The 22,642-nt window shown below is 43.5% G+C and overlaps 1 protein-coding gene across 16 annotated transcripts in view; it reads right to left on the minus strand.

The window, feature by feature from the left end:
* MAP4 (microtubule associated protein 4) overlaps positions 1-21,625 on the minus strand; it is a 142,966-nt gene extending 121,341 nt beyond the window's left edge. For 3 of the 16 annotated variants that reach the window (XM_053669153.1, XM_053669147.1, XM_053669145.1), the window contains exons 1-2: positions 21,154-21,625; positions 17,817-17,945 (exon numbers count right to left, since the gene is read on the minus strand). In XM_053669153.1, coding sequence (XP_053525128.1) covers positions 17,817-17,914 — 98 coding nt within the window. In that variant the 5' untranslated portion in view covers positions 17,915-17,945; positions 21,154-21,625. Of the gene's footprint in view, positions 1-8,765; positions 8,954-17,816; positions 17,946-21,004; positions 21,100-21,153 lie in introns of those variants that run through there. The other 13 variants (XM_053669152.1, XM_053669143.1, XM_053669142.1 and 10 more) reach the window with 9 other exon arrangements.
* Between the last annotated feature and the right edge of the window lie 1,017 nt (positions 21,626-22,642).

Genomic DNA, 22,642 nt, shown 5'->3' on the forward strand with positions numbered 1-22,642 from the left:
TGGCACTTAAGAGGTTAAATAACTTGTGACTTTTTTTTTAGAACAAGCTGAGGCAGAACTGAAGGATCATTAAACACACTGAGGATCGGAGGCAGTATCAACCCTCTCCCACCACCTCCACCTGCAACCCCACAGCCCAGCCCACAGCCCAACTCCCAGTCCCCAAACAGATTAAAAGACATCAACACTGACAGGCAGAAGATGGGTTGCCTGTATAGTACATATACAGGCAACAATAAGGACTTCTCTTGCTCCACGGCATAATGCCAGATCGGGAAGGGTTAGCGCAAAAAAAGATGCAGGGAAAGGGGGATTTTTTTAAAGCAAAGTCTTAGTATTACTGCACTTCTTTCCAAGGATTTAGTAAGCACAAGCAATCTAGTCACTTAAAAAGTGTTCTCTGCAACAGACTTTGTCTGGTCTCCTAGAACTTAGATGAAATAGCCCCAAACTGCACTCCCTGGTTCTAAATCCATGCTCACCCACCATCCTTCCCATTTAGAATAAACCAAGATGGGTTGGGTTGGGGGGGGAGAGGAAAGCAACAGGAAAAGGGCCCCCTAATCACTCACAGTCAGTCTCATTTGAAAAGTCATTATCTCGAGTTAAAGATTACAAGCCAGATCCTGAAGGCTGGCAACCAGTTAGCTCCCCTCACCACCACCACTACTGACCTCACCCCCAACAGCTATCTCTTTCGATGTCTAGTGAGGAAACAAAAACTGTCATCCATTAGCATCCATCCTCTATTAACTTCACACCACACCTATTTTTTTAATTCTTAAAAAAAGCCGTTGTTCGTCATATATTACACATCTGGGTGCACAAAGCACATGGATATGCCTTCTCTCCGTCTGCCTACCGTCGAGTAAGGAGCCACAGCCACACTCTGGGACAGAGGGCATGCACCTCCAACCCGTGTCCAAGCAGTGCCTCCTGCTTAGGTGGTCAGTGATCCGTCTCTGCTCTAAAACACTCAGAAATACAAAACGATTGAGAGTGCTGCTTAGATTGAATCACCCTGAGAGAGAGAGAGAGAGAGAGCGCGCGAGTGTGCGTGCGTGTGTGTGTGTGTGTGTGTGTGTGAATGCATGTGAGAATCAACTGCCTCCGGGTGCCTGATGTAAGCTGTAAACACGAGGACAGACAGCAAAGATTCCTAAGGAATAAGGCCAACAATCTCTTCTGGTCTATGGGCCAACTCTCTGACAGCTCTTACGACAAAAGTGAATGTCGTCCTAACATAAAAGAAAAACAAAAAGATAGTAACAAAGCCAACTGACAGACAGATAAAGACTAGCGCTGGAATACTGGCCTGGGCCCCGGCCGGGTGGCTCAGCTGGTGAGAGTGTTGTCCCAATACACCCCGGTTACAGGTTCAATCCCTGGTCAGAGCACATAAGGATCAACCAATGAATGCACAGATAAGTGGAACTAAGTCGATGTTTCTCTCTCTCCTCTTCCTTCCTCCCTCAAAATCAATAAATAAAAATTAGAAAAAACAAAACTGGCCTAGAGCCTGAAGTTTCTGCAGACAAAAATAGAGTTTAAGCCTCTGAAATGCATAAAGCTTTCCCCAGATCTTCCCCACCCTACCCTGGACTCCAAATAGGTCCCAAAATTCAGTGAGGACAGTAACACAATCACAAAATATAATCTGTAAAGGAAACTGATTCCGACACTGGCCCAGTGTCCACGGCATTATGGATGAGACGAGACAAATTCACATGGACTACCAAGTCCTGTGGAGAAAAAGGGGCAGCACAGCCACTCTCTCAAGGGGAGAGCCCCTCAGGGAGCCTTGACTACTCTCAAGAGTAGAGTGCCCTGACCCTTGCCTTGACAAGCTTTTATTGGGTTCAATTTGCATAGGAATACTGGGTGTATATGGAAAGCTCATCAATCATTGTCAGGCAGAAATGATCAAACAATAGATAACATTCAAAGAACTCTGAGGGTCTGAGTCAGGGCCATAAAACTTTTGGGAACAAATTCACTTCCTGCTTGGACCCTTATCATTTAAATGGAGGGTATAAGCAAAGTAGGTTTCTTGAGATTTTACGCATTCTTTCTTAGGCCTGATTGCCCCAGGGAACCCACCCTTTCCAGCACAGGGCCACACCCACCTCCAGCATTGTTTCAGGCTTAAATCAGCCAGGGGAGTAAGGCAGCTAAGAGATTAGGAGACTTCTTGCAGACAGAATAAGGACTCAGGCTATGTCAAAGCCAAGGGGCCAGGGCCCATCACCCTCTTTTTCTATAGCCCCCCAAGTCTTTCCCTGAGGGCCCCTTTACAACCAAGCCTGTCTTAGGTTGTCCCTCCTTTGCGAAATCTTACCTGTCATTATCTAACTGGTTATCCGCCCAGGGCCAAGCAGGGTGAAGTAAAAGGGGCAGAGGCGGCACCCCTACCAGGAAGATAAGCTTTGTCTGCATAGTGGCTTATAGTCCCAAGGTCCTTTTACTCAGCCTTAGCCACAAGGGGTTACAGCTTTTGAAACCAGGCAGGACAGTTCCCAGCAGGAAACAAACTCCAGTACACAGAGTTCTGATAGAAGGAAAGAGTGTCCTGGGAAGAGGAAAAGCTGTCATAGAAGCTGAGAACCTCCCTTCATCTCCTCACCACTGTAACATGAATTTGAGTTTGTAAGTACATCAGTACCCTGAATCTGAAATAATTTATGTTAATTCTTCCTCTTCAACCCTAAAATAATTCTTAAAAAAAAAAAAAGGATTTCATTTATTTATTTTTAGAGGGTAAGGGAAGGAGAGAGGGAGAGAAACATCAATGTGTGGTTGCCTTTCGCATGCCCCACAGTGGGGACCTGGCCCACACACAACCCAGGCATGTGACCTGACTGGGAATCGAATTGAAACCCTTTGGTCCACAGGCCAGTGCTCAATCCACAGAGCTACACCAGCCAGGGCCTAAAATAATTCTTTCTTGTTCAGTAACTAAAATGCCATTTTTCTATTCCACCTTTTCAAGGTGGATAGTTAGTTCCACTATCTCCGTCTCTATGAAAGCCCCCGCCTTGCAGAGCTTCCAGTCCACAACCACCAACTACTGTTTATGCGCCTGTTACCCTTTACAAACCGTGAGCTCAAGAACAAGGATTTTCAGTGATCTCAGGGTTCACCAACGCTCACCCCAGTTCCAGAAACATGGTAAAAACAAATAATGTAAAGTAAAACATGTTGCACATTTTTCTACTTGAGGTCTTTAATTTTTCTGTTTTTACCACAACCCATGGGGGAAAACTCATTTTATGCACACACACACACACAAATTGAAATATGATGAGTCCTTACAATGTAAAATGTATTGAAATTTTTCTATTCCTTCTTTTTCTTAAGGGGCTGCCTGTGACTTACAATTTTAAATTTTCAATTCTGATAAAAACCATCTCTTAGGAGAAGAAGGTACAAAATTAAAAACTGTTTTCAAACTTCATTTCAACATAGTCCAACTAGTTCTGATATACTTACTAGAAACATGCCTGCGTGATTTAAGATTTAATCATGAAAGTCAGAGCTTCAACACTTCTCACACTAAACTACAGGTTAACCAAAGCATCTGCAAGAAGATGCTTTAGTTAATCTGCCTTAGGTGTTCCCGCCTTGCCCTGGCCAGTGGCTAGGTTGGCTGGAGGGTCATCCCATACACCAAAGGCTGCAGGTTTGATTCCCAGTCAGAGTACATGCCTAGATTGAGGGTTTGCGACCAATCAAATGTTTCTGGCATTGATGTTTCTTTTTCTCTCTTGCTCTTGCTCTCTCCCCGCCCCCCTTCCTCTGTCTCTAAAATCAATTTAAAAAAACGTACCCTTGGGTGAGGATTAAAAAAACATATTGAAAAAAAAAAAGAGGTTCCTGTCTTGCTAATAGACTGGTTTTTAATCTACAAGCTGACTCAACAATCCTTTTATAGACTTCCTCTAATGCAACTTGGTAAACCACAAAAATCTTATTGTTCTTCTTAACTATGGCTCTTCTGGCTCTTCACACCAAGAAAACAAAAAAATGGTATGAATGAAAGGACTTTTGAAAACCAGTCACACTGACCATGAAAGTGTCATATATAGTCACCAGCTCAGAACAACTAAGTGGCCTAAAAAGCCATCACTAATAGCTCAAAGTCTCACCACAAATGCATGAAGGTCAACACTGAAATAAAGCTTTTGCAAGAGTGCCCTACAATACAAGCCTCCATTTCTCGTAATTACAAGCCAGTAAGAAGATCCTTGATTCCTGGAAGTTTTAAATTCAACAAAGCCAATATGAAAAGAGCACCAAATACTTGCAATGAATAATCCAAAAATGAAATTAAGAAAACAATTCCGCTTATGAAAGCCTCAAAAAGAATACTCAGAAATAAAGTTTAACAAAAGAAGTATAAAGTTTATACTCTGGAAAATACAAAATACTGGTGAAAGAAAAGGTCTAAATTGGAAGACACCCCATGTTCATGGGTGGGAAGACCCAATATGTTAGATGTTAATACTTCCCAACTCATCTACAGATTCAATGCAACCCCATCAAAATCCCAGCTGGCTTCTTTGCAGAAACTGACAAGCTAATTCTAAAACACAGAAGTTCAAAGCAGCCAGAATAGGCACACTAACACGGAAATTAGTAGGACACACAGTTGGAGGAGTCACACTTCCCAATCTCAAAGCACACTACGAGCTACAGCAGTCAAGACGATATGGTACTGGTGTAAGTGCACACACAAAGATCAACGGAACAAAAAATTCAAAATCTGCAGGGACCAGTCACATGTAACATATTGTGTCAATTTTCATACATGTTATTACAGGGCAGTGTCCTTTAACTAAATCACAGAAACAGAAATTTATGCCTATCAGAACCATGCATAGGAAGGATTCCCTGTATAGCAAATCACGGAATCTTTTTTTTTTTAAATCCTCACCCAAGGATGTTTATTGGTTTTAGAGGGAGAGAAAGAAATTGACAAGAGAAACATCGATCAGTTGCCTCCCATATAGTCCCAGACCGGGGATCAAACTCGCAACCTAGGTATGTGCTCTGACCAGGAATTGAACCCACAAACTTTCGTTGCATTGGATGAAGTTCCAATCAACTGAGCCACCTGGCCAGGGCTCAAATCACAGAATCTCAGCAACTTCAGAAAACTCTTTCAGGGTACTCTAACGAGACAGTACACGTGGACCCTGGATCCAGATGACTGCTGACCACCGACTGTTGCACACTGCTTTACAAGGTAGTCTGATGCTTAGAAACATAAACCCTCAAACTAGCACAATGGGCAAGACTACTGATTCTAGAATCAGACTGCCCGACTGCCCACCCTGGCTCTTCCTCTGTCTAGCTGGCCAGATCTGTCCAACTTGGGCAGATTATGTAATCTCTCCATGACACAGTTTCCTCATCTGTAAAATAAAAGTGTTAAGACCTGTAATAATCATGAAGTTGTTATGCGAGTTAAATGGCAGATCTATGGAGTGGTTACTGTATCCAGCACACAGGAAGTGTTCGGTAATGACAACCTCTGTGATTAGTCCCATCGTCGGCACGACTGGAGAGGGCCTGCTCTCCCTCACTGATCCCCACGTGTCTTGGCGCAAACCCTCTCCCTCACCTGGATGCTGCACCAGCCTCACAGAGCTCTCTGATGCAGTCTTTCACCCGGCTCTCCAAACGGTCACCAAGTTGTCCCCCTACAAATCAAACCTGACCCCTGTCCCCTTGCCAAAATTTGGTCTAAAGCTGAACAGTTAGAGTCCTTGTTGGGGTGGAAGAGAGTCACGGCAGCCCAGAGCACAGTGTCGAAGACCAGGTAGGAATTCATGTGGATAGGTGGCCTGGCCCAACTTACAAGGAGTGAGAAGACACTACCCTTTAAAAGATCAAGTGAATTTTACTGCTAAAGAAACATAAATAACAGTCCAAAAAGGAAGAATTAAACTTAGCTTTAAAAAGGAAAGGAACTTTCCACAGATGGACACTATAACAATCCACAACACACAACCCCGATTCCTTGGAAATGACATTCATATTGTTTTCACGGTGCATTTTCACTGCATCCACTTTCAAGACAAAATTTCACTCGGAAAGGCGGTCTCTCTTGAACTTGATAACAAAGGGAACCCCTGGTGAAGCTGCATCAGCTACATAAATATTAGGTATTTGAAAAAAATGCTGCTCTTGAACAATGTATCTCTGACTTGTCTCTTAAAAACACAGAAAGGAAAGCAGAAAAGCTGAAAGGATAAAAGAGAAAAGAAAAAGACAAAAACAAAGAAAACAGCAGACAATATTAACTCTAAAACCGAAACGGAGCTGCTACTGAAGCTGCAACCTGATCGTGGGGCACAGACCCTCTCTCATCACAGCAACACAGGACAGCCACAGGACGGTGGCCCAGGCCTTCACCCTCCTTGTACTGCAAGGTCATGCATCTGCTTTGGATGCTGTGCCTCCTGACCGCATGGAGTTCAGGAGTCATGATATATGTGGCAACATCTAGTATTTAAAAACCAAGTAAAAAGCCTGAAAGAAATTACCAGGCCAGGCTTCACGGAACTGTGCAAAGAACATACACATACTTTATAGTTGGATCTAGATTTGTCTTTTTATTGAATCTGCAATTTTGGGCCCCGATCTTCTCTAACCTCCATCATCCCCAACTTTATACAGAATGTGGCAAAAGCAGGTTTACAGTTGTGAGTACCCGAAAACAGAGTTTATTCTTGTATTATTATTGATTAATTATTATATTATTTTCCATAGGAACAACTGTAAACCTACTTTTTAAAAGATTTTATTTATTTTTAGAGCAGAAGGGAGGGAGAAAGACAGGTAGAGATACACGTTGATTGGTTCCCTCTTGCAGACCCCCAACTGGGGACCCAGCCTGTACCAGGCACGTGCCCTGACCGGGAATCAAACCGGTGACCCTTTGGTTCGCAGGCCAGCGTTCAATCCACTGAGCCACACCAGCCAGGGCTGTAAACCTACTTTTACCCAACCTGTAGATAAGGAAATTGTCTACATAGAATAAACTATTATAAGGATTGAATGAAAATGCCCAGTAAAAGCCCATCTCAGATCACCCAAAAGTACTGTGTTCTTCAGACTATAAGATGCACCCCCCAAATTTGGGAGGAAATGGGGATGTGTCTTTTAGTCCAAATGTGAGCGTGCCTGGCTCACTGTGGGGTGGGGGGGCGGTGGCCTATGTTATTCATGTTATTAATTATTTTACCACATTTTTTGCTCCAAACATTTTTTCCCTATTTTCCTCCTCTAAAACCTAGGTGAGTCTTATGGTCCGGTGCATCTTACAGTCCGAAAATTTCAGTATGTCATAAAATCCCTGCCTGGGAAAAAAAAAAAAACCTCAAAATGTTTATATGTTTATATTAAACTTAATTCTACAAAAACATCTGGTTTCTGAAGCCATGGCAGTTTAGAAGAAAAAAATCAGTAAAGACAAGCAAAGATTTTCTCCCCCAGAAACAGAGGTATCACGAAGCAAACGCTCGGTCTCACAGCCACGTGAGGAGCGTGGGGGTCAAACCGACGCAACACAACGAACGTGAGGGACGTGACTCTACATCACGGTCTGTCTGTCATGTTGCTGTACAAAATGATGGCGAGTCAGAGGGGAAAATCATGTTTGGGATATAACCATCACTTCCTAAATGTGAATTCCTTCTATGCAAAGTGCAAGTATACACAGATTACCATTTACTTAATAAAGTAAGCAAGCATAAGAAATCCTCAAGTCACTGTTACTGGAACCCTTAAGAATAGGAAACGGGACAATGGGGGAAAGAAAAGGGACCTAAGAGGAACAGCACAGAAGTTGTGCCTGAGAAGAGACAAAGACAGCGGGCTGTGGAGCTGCACCTACGCAGGACCGTCGGGGGGTCTCAGTACCCTCCTGTGAGCACGAAACTGGTGTGGGTCAGGACCTGACTCACTGGGTCCGATGGGGAAGGTGAAAAATTACCCCGAATACAGTGGATTCGCTCAGTGACAGGTTAAACTCATGCTTTATCCATCTGAGGAATCCAAGCTACTCTGCATCTCCCTATCGATTTGATCCAGGATAAAACACAGTCAGTAAGAAAAAAACAAATTTTAAAAGCAATCTGATATAATTAAATGGTGACCATACAAGAAAAAATCAGCATGCACACATTCAATAAACCGTTGAAAATTTAAATGCAAATATGCAAAGCACAAAAGTTCACAAAATTATGACTTTAAAGTATGTGAAGCTTTTTATTCTTTAATGAACTATCTGTCCTTTTTTTTAGGAATTAACTTCTGAGAAGATTTTCAAAAGTGGATCTAACTGGGCCCTGCCTGGTGTAGCTCAGTGGATTGAGCACAGTCTACAAAGCAAAGGGTCATTGGTTCAATTCCCAGTCAGGGCACATACCTGGGTTGCTGGCCAGGTCCCCAGATGGGGGCACGTGAGGGGCAACCATACATTGATGTTTCTCTCTCTCCTTCCCTTCCCCTCTCTCTAAAAATAAATTAATAAAATATATATTTTTTAATCTGTTCTTCCTCTTTTTTTTTTTTTTAAGAAAGAAAATAGAGCTTGCCAAACACCTCTCAAAGGCTAACTCCTGGTAAAAGTATATGAAAACTAGTAAGCTGTTCATTTTTCCATTTTTCTAAACCTTATTTTTATAGTATTTATCCCAATATATTGTGATAAGTCACGTCAATGTGGTCTCTGTCAAAATCTCTGGTGCTGTACTCACCTCCTTGTGGTGATGTGAAATGATACGCTGCCTACACGATGAGATAAAGTGAGGTGGAATTTTCCATCTCAAATTTTCGAGCCGCGGTTGACCGCGAGTGTCTGAAACCACGAAAAGCAGAATCGCAGAAAAGGGGGCTACTGTGTTGGCTTTGATTCGACTTACACTGCAGCTATTCACATCGTAGGAAGGAAAAGATTACACAAAGTGGGGAAAATTCAGTATTAATTTTTAACTAGACCTGGTAGGGGAATCCGGATCACTAACGCCAATCCGTGCCTTGCCTGGTGTGGCTCAGTATGTTGGGCACCCTTCCACAGAGCCAAAGGTCACCGGTTCAAGGCTGGGTCAGGACCTCCCTCTCTCTTTCTCCCTTCCTCCCCCCGCCCCCGTCTAAAAATAAATAAATAAAATCTTTTCTTTTTTTTTTTAAAGACACCCAATCTATGAAACCTAAACTTCCCAGTAAATCTGCACATCTAGAAGTATACTGTACAGCAATCAGAAAAGGCTGTACTGGGGCAAAAGATTTAAGTCTTCCCAGATCACGTTCTGCCAGTTCCAGCAGAAAACTAACGCGAGGGTCCATGGAAACACACACTGCTAGGACCTCCTATTTCCTCCAGGGCAGAACAAGAACGCCATCATTACCTCAGATTTTCTTCTGAAACGTATAATGACTTTCCTATAATAGCACGGAAGATATGAACAAAAATTTGAATCAAACTAGCACTTGCAAAGACATGGGGATACTTTTTATTTTTAAACTTTAAAATCTAAATATATACCCGAACACCCGGAGCTTCTGAAACTAATGGCTAGATTACTTTGGACTTTCTTTAGTGAGAAAGCCACCTCTGCGCACTGAGACCTGTGTGAAACAGCACAGCCTGGACTCGTCCAGGAACCGCCTTCAGGCGCTGAGACCAGGGGAGTAACACAGGCGGATGGTCTCCGGATCGTGCACAGAACAGCCAAACTGATACCGCAAAGCAGTGGTGTCACATGGAAGTATTTCTTGACAAAGAACAATACTTACAATATAGTGAAATGGAAAGTTCCTAAATAGTAAACAATTCTTAAATGCACACAAATTCATGAAAAATAGCTAAAAGAATACATCTCGAAGTATTGTTACTCTCTTTTATACTTTTTGTACTTTCTAAATTTCCTACATTAAATCTATATTCTTATAAATAGAAAAATAAATCATTTTATTTTTAAAAAGATTTTATTTTTAGAGGGTCGGGAAGGGAGAGAGAAAGGGAGCAAAACATCAAGGTGTGACTGCTTCTCGAGTGCCCTGCTACTGGGGACCTGGTGGCAGGCAACTCAGGCATGTGCCCTGACTGGGAATCGAACCGGCGACCCTTTGGTTCGCAGGCTGGTGGCACTCGGTCCACTGAGCCACTCCAGCCAGGGCCAGAAAAATAAATGTCATTTTAAAAACAACCATATAAAAACTCTTCTGCTTCTGGGAAGATGGAGAAGACCCACTTGTCCCTATTCTTCACACTAAGTACAAATAAAACCCTGGACATTACCTATATAAAACAAACCTAAGATTCTGAAAGGTGGGAGACGCAGGTAGAAACCCTGGGGACTTTGGGAACTGAGGAAAAATGCAGTGATGAGTTCCCTGAGGCTCCCTTTTGCCTTGTGTATCTAAAAACTGGAAGTGGCAAGGCTGGCAACCCAGTAACGCCTAAGAGTGCAGACAAGAAAACCCCAACTAAATCTGTTCTCTTTATTTAGCTGAAGGACCAGGAAAGAGGGCACCTAGCAAAAAAGAAACCTTCTAGACAATAATCACTCTACTCCAGCTGAACGCCACAGAAAACACTGCAGCCCAGCACCTCCAACCCAGCAAAGGTCAAGGCGGGGACTGAAGTCTCCTCACTCTGGAGGGGCACCAACACCCCTCCAGGGTGCAGGCAGGGAAGGCGAAGGAAAGGAGCCAAGGCTTCCACTCCAGCAGCCTGATAAAACAAGGCGACCACGATGTCCCTGAAGACCACTGCGGAAAATATACCTCCACCTCATTGCATCGATGTAAACAGCATTTCTTTAAAAGCATGCAGCTACCAGATGACCAAACAACTGCACTCTGAGGTAGCTGCTAAACTGTTCTCCAGAGTGGCTGCACCATCTACCGTTCAATGTTTCGTATCAATACCCTAGTTGTACGATCATTTTGCAAAACATTACTACAAGGGGAAACTGGGTAAAGGGCACTGAGTATCTCTGTATAACTGCACGTGAATCTAATTATCTCAGATAATTTAATTTTACCTTAAAAAAAGAGTGCAAAAATTATGTAACAAATGCACATATATTAAATATTGGGATTTAAGGCAGGACTACAAGTTACATACCCTTTTAGCACCTAACTAGAACCTAAACTGTGTTAGATGGTCAATACATACCATTGGAAATAGACTGAGTAATACAATCAGCATTTCTACTTTCATCACAAAGCAGATGGTTTTCTTTTGACAGGCTCTAGATTATCCATGTCTCTGAAAATGTGGCTCTTAAAACTGAACGCAATACTTAAGGCATAAAGTATTACATTCCCCTATAATGATCCTTAGATTTTTAGTCCTAAGAACCTATAATCTTTATGCTTCTGACAGTATCAAAGTCAACAAAGAAGCATTCAAAAAACTGTTCTAAAGCATGTTTAAATGATAACGATCCAGCTCTACTAATTAAAAATTAATTAAAGAACCTGAATTCTTGGTTATGAGTCAATTCAACAAAGCACCCTTAAACTACATAAAGCATTCATTTTTAATCCAATCAGTCGTTCAGATCTCTGCACAATCTGTAAAGCACTTTGTCTGTATCAGGATGCTATAACTGCAATTTGCATAGCATTTATGTTCTGTATCATGACATTATGATTAAAATAGTGTCATTTCTGCAGATTTTACAGCTTACTTTTTCCTGCAGCATTTACCACAATCCTATGTACCTAAAAAATGTATAAATATCTGTGGCACTGAATTCAACACAGTGAAAAGAATGCTAGAGATTAAAGTTCAAGTCCTGACTCAGCTACAAATTTGGTAGGTGACCTCAAAGAAGACAATTATTCTGGGCCACAAATGGCTCCCTGAATCCAAGAACTCCATGTTTCATAGCCAAGTTACCACATACGTCCTCTGAAACTCAGGCAGGACAGTTTCCATCAAAAACACCAATCCCATACACACCACAATTATTCTTTGATTTGGACCAGGCAATATCTTATTAGCATTTTAAAGGGTACCCATCCTGGTCACATACGTCTTCATTGTGGTCACACAAGTCTGTGAGCTATTATCTGTACTCTGGTGTTATAAACAAGCAGACTGGCTGACTTGCCCCAGATCTCACAGCTATTGTGTGGTTGAGTCGGAACCTGAACCCCGGTCTTTTGATAACTGGGCTGGTGCTGCTGCCATACTACAGTTTTCTGCCACTGGTGACTGCAGTTCATTTTGGCAAGCTGAACTCAGATCGGCTCACGGCTGGAAGGCGCTCCTGTCCCTGACTTGATGAACAAAGCCGGCCAGTTTGTCCCTGAGGCATCTCAGCTACACTAAACACATAAAATTGCTCAAAATTGTATTGCTCCAAACATTTGCTCAAAATATCCTCCAAACATTTCTTCTGTCCCTAGGATTAATGTTACCCCCATTCTGGCTTGCTGAAAAAGAGCTTCCTGCGTAGCCTGCTGACACTCACTCTTCCGTTATACCCCACCCGAGAGAACTATGCTAAAATAGACAGTGATCCAGAGCACCAGGCCCCTGGCTGCACCAGAGAAGCTCACTGAGTGGTCCAATCTCACCTTTGATTATTGGGTATGTGACTGTGCAATACTGATGCCACTATTCAAGAAAATCGGATGTGACTAAAACTGAGATTTTTCCATTTTTAGCCTATTAAATTAGCAATTCTTAAATAAATTTAAAATGATAATTCCCACTGAAAAAGGGTATGATGAGATGGAGTTTGGTAAGAATGTACAATCTTCCAGAAAACAATTTCACAAAAGGTATCAAAAGCCTTAAATTTACCATCTTCTGACTCAGTAATAAAATATACATTTAAGAATCTATCATAAGCCCTGGCTGGATAGCTCAGCTCAGTTGGTTACAGCATCATCACTTACAGCAAAAGGCTGCAGGTTTGATTAACGGTCAGGGCACATACCTAGGCTGTAGGTTCAAATCCCAGTCGGGGCATGTACAGGAGGAAACCAAACAATGTTTCTCTCTCACATCCATGTTTCTCTTTCTCTCTTTCTCTCTCTCATTACCACCCCTTCCTCTCTCTCTAAAAATCAATAAACATTATCCTTAAGTGAGGATTTAAAAAAAGAATCTATCATATATTATTGGTAAAAAGTCGAAGGATGCAGTCATTTTGGGAAACAGTTTTGGTCTGGCAGTTACTCAAGAATCAAACACAGAATTACCATATGACCCAATAATTCTACTCCTAAGTATATAACCAAGAGATACGAAAACACACACCCACACAAAAACTTGTACACAAATACTCACAGAATTGTTATACATAATAGCTAAGAAACAGACACAACTCAAATGCCCACCAAAGTATGAATGAACTGGACTGCAGCATATCTGCACAAAGGAATATTAGTTGCCAATGAAAAGGAATGAAGATGCATTGACATGTGCTGCGATGTGAACCTTGAAATTGCCAGGCTAAGTGAAGACATGAGACACAAAGGGCCACCTATTGTACAGCGGCATTTATATTACACGTCCAGAATAGGCAAGTCCACTGAGACAGGAAGTAGTTTAGTGGTTGCCAAGGGGCTGGAGGAAAGCAGGCAGGAAATGACTGCCAATGGGTATGAAGTTTCCTTTGGAGTGATGAAATATCCAAAAATCAAATAGCAGCGATGATGAACAACTTTTTAAGTATACCAAAAACCACTGATGAAGGGTGAATTTTACAGGATATGAATTATATCTCGATAAACTTGTCATTTAAAAAAGAGAACATTAATAAAAATCTAAAATATAAGCAGAGCCTTATGAATAAAAATAACAAATTTTTTAAATGTCTATATGCAGTAATAAGGAAACCCTAAATCACTACCTGCATGCTGTGAAGTCACACAGCCATTAAAGATTATCCTTACAAATAGATTTCAATAGCAAGAAATCATACTATATGCTACCTTAAGTTTTAAAAAGCAGGCCCTGGCTGGTGTGTCTCTGGATTGAGTGCCAGCCTGTGAACGAAAAGGTGGTCGGTTCGATTCCCAGTCAGGGCTCATGCCTGGGTTGCAGGCCAGGTCCTCGGTTGAGGGCATGCAAGAGGTAACCTATCAAATATCTCACATATCAACGTTTCTCTCCCTCCCTTTCTCCCTGGCCTTTCCTTCTCTCTAAATATAAATTTTTTTAAAGTTTTTAAATACTTAAATTTTTTTAAAAAAGCAATAGAGAAAATTACGAGAACATCTCAGAAAAAATGTATACTCATGGAAGAAAAAGGCTGTAAAGGAATATGCCCAATTGCTAAAATGGTTATCTCTGAGAGATATAGTTTTCAAATGATTACTCCTGCCTTGATACTTTTTCTGTATTTTCCAAATTTCCCATTTCCCTCAATGAACAAGTACTTTTTTATAATAAAAGATTATTTAGAAAAAAGATGTGTGGTCTTAAAGGAAAACACATGAAGGATTTCTTTTTTTGTTACTTTTACCCTTTTGAGAGTATGTTTACTAAAGCTTTAACAGTGAAACAAGGAAGGGCTCAGGACAGCAGCAACAGGCGAGAGCAAACCTAGACGGGGGAGTCAGAGAAAGGGGGGCCTTGGGGACAGGTTCAGGAGGTTAGCCTGGGACAAGATGTGGCTGCCCACTGCTTCCCTGATTGCAAGTCTCATGAGGACACTTAAGAGTTCTGCAGATGACCGCCTGAGAGAAAAGAAAGGCCTGGGCATGCCCCCAAGAGGGACAGTGCCCGCAGGAAGGACATCTAGCCCCACGTTTACTCATCCGGAGATGGCCCCCATACAGATCAGCACTCTCGGAGGAGCTGGACTGGCTCATCTGCCTCCCTATTCCCCCAACCTACCTACCACAGACTGCCAGCAAGAGGTGGGGCATTTTCTCCACACATACCTTGCCAACGAAAGTCTGACACAGGTCTATCACAACCATGATCTAACACAAGTCAGAAGGAGAGTGCAGTCTCCTCCAGGCCCAAAAGGCTGTAATAGCTTGACAGCAACACCACGAAACAGTTTTACCTATCATCACTCGTAAGTTTACATAAATGTTCCCCCGGGAACTCCAGAACATTTAATGATTTTGTTAGAATGGAAATTAAGAATGAAGTAGGCATCCTGCCTCCCCCCCCCAAAAAAAAACAACAGTCAAATGTCTAGCTATAACTAAAAGTTTACAAGAAATATATGGAGGATCGAGAAACATGTTAAATACCATCATCAAGATGCAAACAGCAAAATCCATCACATGGAAACTTCTAGAGGATAAAGGACCCAGTTTTTTCAATATACAAATTATAAGGCGGGGGAAGGGAAATTCTGTTAGAGGGGATTTAAGAGAATAATACCAAATAAATACTTTGTTTGAATTCTGTTCAAACTGACCAGTTGCAAAAATAAATTATGGCAGTAAGGAAAACCTAAATATTAATTCAGTATTTTTGTCAAATTTTGAGGTTCTCTGTAGAAATTGTGATTTATATTTTAAAAGATAAGTAGTATCTTTTAAGATACATCCTAAAATATTTACAGATGAGCTCATATCTAGGATTTGCTAAAAAAAAATAATCCATAAAAGAATGGTAGGGGAGCAGGTGGGAATATGGAGGAATCAAAACTGGTCATGGGTGGGTTACTTAGGGGTTCAATTTCATATACTAATCTCACCTTCTGGGATGCGTCTGAAATTTTTTGAAAAAGTCTTTTTTAAAAAAGAACGAGGGCCCTGGCTGGACGGCTCAGTTGGTTGGAACGTCATCCACACCCCAAAAGGTTGCGGGTTCCACCCCCAGTTGGGGCGCATATGATAGACCTCTCTCTCTCTGGCCCCCGCCACCTCCTTCTCTCTCTAAAACAAAATTCAATAAACATATCCTCAGGTGAGGACTTTAAAAAACAAAAAGAACGAGGGACACACGAATGACTATTAGGAAATCAAATTCACTAGGGCAATGCAACTGTGGGCAGTTTGGGAAAATGAATTTCAAGTGATGCTACAATGTCGCCCTACGAGCAGGCGAAGTTATGCACGGACACTACCAGACCACATCTTAGAGCCAAACAGGACAAACTGACTGCCACAGGTACATCGCACACCCCTGCACTTCTCTACTAGTGCTGAAATGGATCAGAAGAGGTGTAATTACTCACGATTTCCTCAACCACATGCCGCATTTTGCCATGTTTAATGCACATCCTTAATTTTCCCTCAAAAAGGTGTACATTATGCACAGCAAAATGCAGGAACCATGCAGCCTGCCACCACAGCTACCTTGGTTGCTCATGGCACTGAATTTTTCACAACAACTATAGAAATTTTCAGAGACCCCAGAACCTACACATATTATTCACCACTATACGAAATGGGCAATCTATTACATTGAGAATCCATTCTTTGAGGAAACCATATTATCTAATTAAAAGGGAACTTTGAATTCTCTACGCCACCTGTTTTTAAAGCAACCTTCCCCCCCCCAGCCCCAAGTCTCCATTCTCCACGCCCACTCACCATCTACCTACCCCCAGTCTCCCTGTAACTATTTTACATGTGAATCATTTGTAAGTCAGAACCTATACTCGGTCACAATAAAGAATCCTATAATGTAACTTCAATCAATAATCAATAACTACCATTAGAAAGAGTCAGCTGTGCCTTCAGAGTTGTAAGATGTAAAATACTTTAATTATCATTTTCCCACACAAACTATAGCAGCAAATCAAAACCAAAATCTAATACAAGTCGGAAGTAAGGAGAAAATAAAGCATTGAAGTTTTGTCTCTCATAGCTTACTACCAAGATCTGACTTTGGCACTCTCTAGGAAGAGTATTTTATAGGCTCAATCAAGTAAAAATATAGAAAGAATTATAGACATAGGAAGGCTAACAAAGGCATATGGTAAGAGAATCAGAATTCCAAAAGTCCCCTTGGGAACAATGGACAGCAACAAAACAGGAGTGTAAAAGAATCAACCACACAGCTTGAGAAAGCCAACCAAAAAATGGAAATAAAAAAACAAAGCCAAACAATCGGACAAAAACTTGGGTTAATATCAGTTCTAGAAAAAAAGAGCTTAGTATAGGACAAGTATAAACTAACACGGAAAACTGGATATCGGGGGGGAAAAAAAGAACCTATTTTATTTTATTCTAAAGCAGCACTGACAGAAACCAAGTGCTAGGCTCCCCAAGGGCAGAGAGCTTTCTGAATTCCTCAATCACTCCACTCCCAAGACCTCATACAGTATCTGAATCAGACCATATCTGACAATCTGGAGCATGTCTACATACGATGCCCAACACAGTAAAGATTTAGAGAGAACATTTCTTCTATTCTTTTTTTAATCCTCGCCAGAGGACATTTGTTCACTGCTTTTAGAGAGAGCTTTCAGGAGAGAGAAAAACACTGATGCTAAAGAGAAGCACCAATCTGGCTGCCTCCTGTACACAGGAGGACTGGGACCAAACCCACAACCTAGGTACGTGTCCTGGTGGGGAAATGAATGCGCAACCTTTTGGTACCGGATGATGCTCCAGCCAACTGTGCCACGTTGGCCAGGGCTAGAGAGGACATTTCATAAGAGGTGGCTGCAAGAAAAGAACTATTTAGTCTGAAAAAGAAAAATCTTCAGTGGTACAGAATAACTGTGACTGAGTAGGTATCAAGTGGAGACTGGAACTATAGGAAAATACTGTAGACAGCAAAATTAGAACCAGTGAATAAAAACTACAAGGAGGCAGGTTTGAGGTCATTCTCAGGGAATTCTTTCTAAAATGACAAATTTGCAAACCTGGAATTGTTAGCCACAGCTGCGGAGTCCGTCTCTGGGGGAGACTTGCACAGAGGGCTGGAGAAATCGCTCACACTTTGCGGAAAGCTGCACTGCATTATCTTTCCAATCTCTTGAGATTCTATGATTCTACAAGGAAGAAGAAGTCCAGAAAAGGAATTCTTCTTGTTCGTAACACTGCCAAAGTCAAAAAAACAAAAACAAAAACAAAACCTAAAGCCAGCAGCTTCTTTATTAAAAAGAGCAATCCCACCAAGAAGGGACAAAGATTGATTTGTTGGTCAAGCTACTTGATATGAAGAGACTGTTTTGTCTGGGATCAAGCACACATGAGAATAGGTCCATTCCAGTTACAGTCACTTCCTGTTTAGCCAAGAGCAAATGACTTCACTTCTCCAGTTGGGCTGAAAAATAGCAATTAAAAATGCCAGCCTGGCTGGAGTGATTCAGTGGATTGAGCCTACGAACCAAAGGGTTGCCAGTTCAAGTCCCAGTCAGGGCACATGCCTGGGTTGCAGGCCAGGTCCTGAGTTGGGCGCCACACAAGAGGCAACTACACATGGATGTTTCTCTCCCTCTCTTTCTCCCTCCCTTCCCTCTCTCCGAAATAATAAATAAAATGTCTGTTTAAAAAAAAAAAACTGCTAAGCCACTTATCTTGATATTGGTGGGAGGGTAGAACCACACAAGCCTCTTCACATACTCAAGTACATGGGAATACTCGCTCCCCCACACCTCACCCCATGACTCAAGGCCGTCAAAGTCATTTTCACCAGGCGCCACACCAACCTCACTGTTGCCTTCCAAGGGCTGAATGAAATTTCAACTCCTTAACAGTTAAGGAATAGTTACATGTATACGGTCCTAAAATTATTTCGGCCCTTCGAAGGCAACTTCAAGGCTGATGTGGCCCCCAACGAAAATGAGTTTGACACCCCTGCCATAACCAAAATAAAAACCTGCAAACCAGTATCCTCCCCTGCTCTCAAGCCACTTCGGACAAGCTTGAGAAACCTGTCCTACTGTCCCCTGAAAGCCTTATTATGCAATTAATAAAAGTGTCTGTACCCTCAAAAAAGAAATAAATAAGAAGATGAGCCACCTAAACAAGAAACTCCAGGTGCTTCCTTCAATGTCAACAAACAATGGAAAGTGACTTTTTAATATTGTAATATAAACTTACTTACAAGTTTGGAAATTTTAACACAGGTAAGTACCTGCTGGCCGACAAACATATGAAGTGATGACTTAAAAAACACAACAGAGACAGAAAAGGGAGTGTGTGAAAAGCTCACCAGCTATGAAACACTGTTATAGGTTCATACAATGAAAGGAGACCCACCAGGCTTTTGTAACTTGATTAAAATAGCCCCTAAGAACATCCAGTGCCTTTCATTCCAATTCTATAATCAACTGCCTTCTCATTACTGATTAGGCTACCCCAAAACAAAGGAGGTGTCCTGGCCAGTAGATAATTAACTCCAGTTGCATACATGGCACTTAATACTTTCATCATAAATAAAATTGGTATCTGGTTTATCAGTCTCCAGCGATTACTTTGCATGAATAAATCCTCAAGCGCTTGAATCACTCCTGTGTAAACCAAAAATTTCACGTTTCTAAACTACTGTGTAGGGAGTAAGAGAGACCTTGGTGTGGCTGCCACTTCTGCCATTTAAATATATGTGACCTCTTATTCCTGCCAGTCTCAATTTCCTCATCTGTAAGTAAAGACAGATAACTGGTGCCTGGATGATGGTAAATGCTCAAAAGAGTCAGCTTTATCATTTTTAAGCTAACTTGAAGAGCATAACATTTCAACTGAAAAGGAGTATGGACTATCCAAGAATGTCAGCGTAAAAGACACCCTACAAAGCTGAAAAGAGCAAAGTTAAAAAGTTGCAAGTACCTGCTGTACAGTACAAATGGAGTCTCCTGCTTAGCAACTCTTAATGTTGTCTACCAAACACCCTGCCTGTAACAGTGAGAGCATGACAACTGTTCACCCTAAATCCATGTGCTCTCAGCTTGGATTCAGGGCTCATTTATAAAAATAGCTGCTGCCGCGGCTGCTCTTTCAATCTCTTTCAGCTGATGACTGGGCAGTGTTACCCTATAGGCCTAGAGCAGCTGTATTCCCTCACCACACCCTTTTCTCTGCCGCCCCAGCCCAGCAGACGGCACCCCCCTCCCATCTCGGCAGCATGCTATTCTCCCTCTTCCTGGGCTGAGTGAGCAAATTACAAGCACAAATATCCCCTGATGCAATGCCACAACCATCCCTGGGAAAGAGCAGAGGCAGTTGCCAAAAGCACAGCAGCAGGGAAATGGGCGGGAGACACACACACACACACACACACACACACACCAAGAAAGACTGCAATGCTATGCAGCCAGGGAGAGGGAATCGAGAGGCCCTGGGGAGCAAGGCTGTAACTGAACCAGAGAGGGAAAGGAGAAAAGGGGGTTTCCAGGAGAAAGCTGGGTAACACTAGTCTTCCCGAGAAGCACGTTTCACCCTGGGTCTGGCTCCTAAAACACAAATCTTAGCGTAATCACTCACTGCCTCCTCCCAAATGCACTTAATTTGCACGTTCCTGGATGCAAGCAAAACCCCAACATTCTCGCACGGGGTAATTTCAATAAAGTACTCGGGCAACACACCCGCGGAGAAGCTAGTCCATGTGCCGCTACATTGCAGTCTCGGTTCAGGGTAACGTTTCCAACTGCCCTCCCCGTCCCTGTCTCCAACGTCCCATCCCAACCTTTCTCCGTCCTCTTCGTACTCGCTCGGCCAGACACTTGCTTAGTCCCCCAATCAGTGCCAGGGCCCGACACACGCCAGGAGAGACAGCTCCGGCCGGGGCCCAGTTCTCCAGACCACCCCTCCAAACCTCCCATAAAACCTGACTATTCACCCTTTCCAAGGCTCGCCTCAGCTGACCCCCAAAATCCTCACAGAACGACCTTTGCGTTCCTCGATGTCCCCGAGCCCCACCCAGGGCCCCGAATGGCAGCCGACCCTCGCTCCCCGGGCTCAGCTCCATCCCGAGTGTGAGACGTGCCATTGGCCCCACCGCTCTAGACCCCCGAAAACGGACCTCTCAGCCTGCCCCGCCCCACGGGCCCCCACATCGCGCCTAGAAAGCTCGGAAGATCACGCCCGCAGGCCCTTCGCCGGGCCATACCCGCGTCCAGCAGGCCGGCGGCCACCGCCCTTCCCCGCTTCAAGCGGGCCCTGCGGAGTCCCGGACCACTGCCAGGCCAGGCTCGAGCAGCCCTCGGGGCAGTGGAGAGGCCGCCCCTCCAATCGGGCTCCGCCTGCCACTGCACCTACCCGCCGCCACAGCGCAGGAGCCGGAGCTGGAGGAAACCTGGAGAGGGCCGGGAGGAGCCGGGAAGACCAAGGAGCCAGAGAGTGAACCCGAGGGGCGGGGCACAGGGAGGCGGCCGCTTCCTCGTTGCCCTCAGGAGGGCCGGTGCGTAGGAGGAGCGCCGCCGCCGCCACCGCCTATCCTGCTGGCGCCGCGGCTCCGGCCAATAAGAGCGTCGAGGGGGCGGGCGGAAAGCTGCGGGGGACCAATAGGCGCCGGCCCCGCCGCCCCGACCTTGCCGAAGTAAGCGGCGCGAGCCGAGGGCCGTTGTTGGTGATGTACGCCCGTCGGACTCAGGCTTCTTTTCCCCACGGGTTAATGCTGAGGTTGGCGGGCTGGTCCGCCGCCCAGCTGTAGTGTGACACCGTCGGCCCCTCTAAGAACTTAGGTGCTTGGAGCGGAGAGGAGGCGGGCGGCCGGGCGCACGCGGCCGGGGCCGGGCCGGGTACCGGCTCCGGCAGGGCCTAAGGGCTCTGTGATGTAACCTGGGCGGGGCGCGGGGTGGGGTCTACGCCGCGGGCCAGCTGGGGGCCTTTCCGGAGCAGCCCTGCCCCACGCCACAAGTGACGAGGCTGGCCCGAGGTGATACGTGCCGTCGCTGTAGAATAAATACCATGTCTGCGAGGCTTAATACCAAAAATATATAAATTACCCCATTCACAATTTGTATATTGATTATAAATCAGATAACTGATCATAGTGTTGGATATAGTTGGCTAAATAAAGCATATATAAAATAATGTAAGTGTTTGTTTTTTTAAATATGGTCACTAAAAAACTTAAAGTTACTATCTGGTTTACATTATATTTCTGCTGGATAGCGCTGGTCCAGAATGGAAAGTGCGAGCTTACGGCTATTGAGTGCTTACGATGTTCCAGGCCCTTTCGTATGTGACAGTAATTCATTTACTCGTCACAACAATCCTGTATGGTTGGTATTAATGTTCTCTTTTCATTTTACAGGTGGGGAAACAAACATACAAGTTTGGTAACCTACCTAATGTCAGCAAGCCAGTAATCGACACAGTGAGGCTTTTAACTCGCAGCCAGGTACCAGGGCCACACACTCTACTACTGGAGAAGGCTGGTTAACACTGGCCTTGGTTGAAAGCCCTGGTTGGAGGTCTGGCTCTGCTACTTTCTATTTCAGTTGTGTAAGCTTGGGGAAGTTAAGCTTCAACTGCCTTATTTGTAAAAATGAGCTACTTCAGTCACCAGCCCCTGTCACAGTCACTGTTAGGGTGACCTAGAGGTAGTACACCAAGGTTGACAAACCTGGACTTCAGACCCATACTCCCTGTGTGCAAATCTGCATGCTAATACTTAGAAGTTATATGAACTTGCAGAAGATACTTAATCTCTCTGTACCTATTCTGCAACTAAATGAGTAATAATGGTTGGTACCTACCTCGTGACAGTTTTTATGTGGATCAAGTGTGTTAATGTATGTGA

Source organism: Artibeus jamaicensis, unplaced genomic scaffold, assembly GCF_021234435.1.
Source record: "Artibeus jamaicensis isolate MK-2021 breed Jamaican fruit bat unplaced genomic scaffold, CSHL_Jam_final contig_519, whole genome shotgun sequence".
In the NCBI taxonomy this organism is placed as follows: domain Eukaryota; kingdom Metazoa; phylum Chordata; class Mammalia; order Chiroptera; family Phyllostomidae; genus Artibeus; species Artibeus jamaicensis.